The 5030-nt window shown below is 44.4% G+C and overlaps 1 protein-coding gene across 1 annotated transcript in view; it reads left to right on the top strand.

The window, feature by feature from the left end:
• Nucleotides 1–242: 242 nt before the first annotated feature.
• oprl1 (opiate receptor-like 1) overlaps nt 243–5030 on the top strand; it is a gene marked incomplete at its 3' end in the record, with an annotated part of 67600 nt that continues 62812 nt past the window's right edge. The window contains exon 1 of the mRNA XM_083769660.1: nt 243–373. Coding sequence (XP_083625786.1) covers nt 249–373 — 125 coding nt within the window. The 5' untranslated portion in view covers nt 243–248. The remainder of the gene's footprint in view (nt 374–5030) is intronic.

The following is a 5030-nucleotide window of genomic DNA, read 5'->3' as shown; positions in this document are numbered from 1 at the left end:
TCAAGCTGAATCAATATAAAACATGGAACAGGATGAGGATGTGTGTCAAACATCTGTATTTCAGACATTGAACCTTGTGCCTCTGGTCTCCAGGCCCTTCGACCTCCTTTGACCTTTGCCGGCCCGTTACCATGGAGTACCCTGATGGTGACCCTGCCCTACCGGGGGACCTGGCCACCTTGTATCCCCTGTACGGTAACTACGGCGATGGCCTCTTCCTGTCCGATCTTAACATGAGCGGGGGCGGCATGTTCAACGACACAGACGGCGCCTTCCTTCCCACGGGGGTGAAGCTCACCATCGTGGTCGTCTACATGATCGTCTGTGTGGTCGGCCTCGTCGGAAACTGTCTGGTCATGTATGTCATCATCAGGTCAGTGCGTGTTGGATGGAGTGAGGGCTTTGAGTGTGATTGAGTTACTGATGAATGGCTGGGGCACACACACGCACGCACACGCACGCACAAACGCACGCACGGACGCACGCACGCACGCACGCACGCACGGACACACACACACACACACACACACACACACACACACACACACACACACACACGTGTCGTGGCAGAGACACTGTATGCATTGTGTACTTTCTGCTTTCATCAAGGAATGTTTGTCTAATTTCGCAGAATGTTCAATTCCCGGTATTATTTAATATGCCCAGAATAGAGATGCAAGAGTTCATGTGGTTAAAATATTCCAAGTGTACTTGTGTGTGGTTTCTTTCGACTTCTTTCATCGACTGCCACGTCCCACTCAGCAACAGATGCCACTCTGTCCCAGCATGGGGTCTGAGCTGACTTCCACTCACATAAAAGATGAAAAGATGATTGCAGTTCGGGGAGCACGGGGGGCGGGGGCGGGAGGAGGGACCTGTAATGGAAAATGGGTCCCCGAGGATGTATTAGTTTGGGCAAAATGGGAACCACAGTCCTATAAATGGTATCTTTATTAGTCATGGATGGTTGAGCCTGCAGTGAACCATGCAGGGCATGGCATTTCCTGCAGTCTGGGGGATCTTTTCTCTGGCTCATTGGGGGGTGGTGACCAATACATTGTGATTATTTCTGGGCATTCAGGAAATGTAGTGTTCAGTAGTGGTACATAGTGTTCAGGAATAGTGTAATAATGAAGTAGCAGTGTTCTTCAATAGTGTTAAGGAAATGTATGGCTTTGTTCAGTGATATACCGTAGCAGTGCTCAGTGTTTGGGGATGTACTGTATAACACAGTGTTCAGAATGACTGTCCACTGCCTATGCCAGCAATCTATATACTGTAGGTTTGTAACGCAACAATGTATTGGTATTCCAGTGGAAAGGGTGTTTTAGTCAGCTACAAGCATGGTTCATACTGAGAGAGAGAGAGAGAGAGAGAGAGAGAGGTGTACGTAAATGAAAGGTCAAAGGTTCAATCTCCACAGCAGTTAAGAGTGTCCATCATGTGTCCTGTGAATGTGTCCTTGAGCGCCCCCTCCCCAAACACACACACACACACACACACACACACACACACACACACACACACACACACACACACACACACACACACACACACACCTCCTCTACTCCCCCTCACTCATACGTCACTGTGGATATGAGCAAGTACACATCTGAACAGAATGTAAATGCAGAGAGGGAGAGACAAACATATGGAGAGAAGAGAGAGAGAGAGAGAGAGAGAGAGAGAGAGAGAGACCTAAAGTTGAGTATAGAAATACATCTACATACAGATAGATGGGAGAGAGAGAGAGCAGATGGGAGATACAGTAGTGAGAGAGCAAATGATGAAGAAAGACAGAGATGGGAGGGACAGAGGGACGAAGGAGGTGTGTTGAATGTAAATCATCTCTGTCCAGTTCACCTTCACACCAGATGTCTCTGTTACCACTGGCAACGACGACAAACCCCCCCCCCCCCCCCCCCCCCATCCTCCAGGTGGCAGGCAGACAGGTCCTGGAAAAGACGAAGAGAAAGAGAGAATGGTGACATATCTCTCTATCTCTCTCTCTCTCTCTCTCTCTCTCTCTCAAATATGCTGTATTGGCCTGATGAGCATTCTTATATGATACAAAATATTAATAATTCTGCATAATATTCAGAATCAGAACAAACATTACAAGCAAGGAAAAACAGAGTAAGAGAAAGAGAGATAGGGAGAATGGTGCATCTATCTCTCTCTGTCTGTGTGTCTGTCTCTTTCTCTCAATTAACGGCAATTCTTCATTTGGCACATACCATACTGCCAAAAAAATTACACAAAACATCACTCATTCTCTCTCCCTCTCTCTCACACACATACACACGCACGCGCGCGCGCACGCAAGCATGCATGCATGCACACACGCCAGTCGATCTAGCATACAACATTGTTGGATGCTAAATGTAAACAAAGGGTTTTTTTTACATCTTGCCCCAATGCATTTCCAATGGAAGTCACATGGTTTGACACAACATATTTGTTGTACGGCTTTCGGCTGTGTTTCGACTGCCCCCCTCCCCCTCATACAACAAAAATGTTGTGTCACACAATGTGACTCCCATTGGAAATGAATTGCGAGCTTGCATCAGTAAACAAGTCTCATGCATCAGCTATACAACAATCTGTTGTGACCGTGGGAGTCAGGCCTTAAGGTTATGGGACTCTCTCCCTCAAACACGTTTACATCCCCGTAGTGGCTCAACGGCATTCCAATAATACGCTTCAGGGGTGGGTGTACAGATTTGGACCAATCAGATAGTTTTTTACTCAACACGAACAGAAGTGATTCGGTTGGCGTAGGCATACCTACCGGATCTTTCTACACAAATTAGTCAAAACAAGTTGAATTTCTTTATTAAAAATAAAACCGCATGAGTTTTCCTGTCAGAATGCATTAGTTTATGTGCTAAAAGAGTGACTTTGAGAGCTGTTTCCCCGTTACAATGGAAGTCAATGAGTCCCTATCTTTATATCTTAAATTGCTAATAAACAACACAACAGAGCGAAATAATTCATGGAATGGTCTATTTTGCCCATAATATGGTAAGAAACAACCCAAACCTCTCAAAAAGTGGAAATCGCTGGATGTCATGATAGCGCAAGTGGAAAGCCCAATAAGAGCTTGCACTAGTTTGCCACAACAATGGCACAAACCCAGGGGAGGCAAAATAAATCCGGTTCCTATATCCTCCGTGGTAGAAAAATACAACGCCACCATGCAAACGTTCTGTATACCTTGTAGCCTATCTGAGTTGCAAGTTCAATATGCACACCGCTTATCCATTTTGTCGCGCATTGAAAGCGTGACCATTCTCCTTACTTAGTAACCGTCGCTAACATGATATTGGCCAAGAACTTAGCGAAGGGCTAATTCATTGCCCTCGCATGACATGCAGTACAGCGCCTCTCGACTTTTGCTAAACTTAAACAAAAAACAATTTACTCCTCACCAATACAGTTGTCACGGAAACAGCTGATAGCGTGACGTCAGGGCTATGATATCAGCCTATAAAAGCACCGCACATAGAAGCATTCAGCGGATTTACTAATAAGTATAAAAAAGCCTACTTTTTCTAGTGGACGCACTCTGAGCCCACCACCACACGTATAAAATGCAATTTCTTCACAGATTTCTTTTCACCGGAAGGCAAAATCTTGCCAATGGGGTTTTCTCCTGGCAATATCAGAGTGCGTCCACTAGGGAAAGTAGGCTTTTTTCATCACAAAAGTAGAGTCGTTAGTAGTCGGTAACGTGGTATCGCACTGGGCACTCTGACAATAAAACAGCTACTCTTGACAACAAGTACAATAGGTATTTCATTAACGGGTGGGGCATGCATCCGCAACTTCGACCCTGACTTGCATTATTAGTATTTACTAGCAAAATGGGTGAGTCATGGGCCCCAGGCCAAGAAGTAGGCAAATTCCCAAAAGTTTGTTTTGGGACATAGGGATGCTGGAAAACCAGGAAGCATAGTCATAGTGAATTAGAGCTCCCGCAAGAGTTTTGAGAGCACCTTTGGACATGACATTCTGCCCAGGAATCTTGTTCTTTGATTTACTCAGATTTTATTCTTGTTGTCAAGAATACAGCCCAAATATGGACTCTCTTCTTTGCTGGAGATTACTGTCATCAACTGTGGCACACTCGTTATGCGATGCTCAGCCAATGGCACATTTCCAGCCAATCACAGCGGTCAGCAGAGTTGGGGTCCGTTACTCATAAAAGTAAGGCACTACATATTACATATTACTTTTGAAAAAAGTAATGCCTTACATTACTTTATTACTCCCTGGAGAAAGTAACTAGTTACATTACTCGTTACATTACTTTTGCGTTACTCCATAAAATCGCATGTCGCATTGTCACATAATTTACCACTTAACAAATCTTTATAATCCTAATAAGGAGGACATACACAACATCTTTCTTTATGCTCTTTACCAGGTTGTGGAGGAATAAAACAAAATGGGCCTTTCCAAAACGGTCTAGTGCAGTGGTTCTCTTGACCTTGTAAAACGTTTTCTATGAAAACTTCTAATCAATTCTTCAATCAATCAAATCAAATATATTCAAATAAAAATAATGAGACTGAGAGAAATCAGTAGCCTATATGTTCACAGTGCTTTAGGATCCCTTTCTTTATGATGTGGAGTTCCCTGCTCCATGCTCATTAAATGTAGTTTTTCATGTCGGCATATTTGGTTTATTCATCTCTGAACTAACTAGTGATTGTGACTCTGAGAGCACATACATTCTACAACAAACAAGACCCTCCCAGCTGGCAGTGTTGCCAGGTTTTGGAAGAGAAACAAGCAGCCATGTCTATGAAAACAAGCCCAAAAGAAGCCTGACTAGGCTATTATACAACAAGCCCAAAGTCGCTTATAATAAGCGGACATGGCAACACCCCAACTGCTCCGTCTCTGTGACAGTGGGAGACTGGCTCGCTGTGAGCAGTGCGGAGATTTTAATACCGAAACGACGTAAATTTGACATGTTCTAGTCCGCGACTCCAGCGCACCATTACTGTTCATGTTCAACTCAT

This window comes from Protomyctophum parallelum (genome assembly GCF_964188405.1).
Source record: "Protomyctophum parallelum genome assembly, chromosome: 7".
NCBI lineage: Eukaryota > Metazoa > Chordata > Actinopteri > Myctophiformes > Myctophidae > Protomyctophum > Protomyctophum parallelum.
Note: the sequence above shows the minus strand (reverse complement) of the source record. Positions and strands in the feature narration are given on the sequence as shown.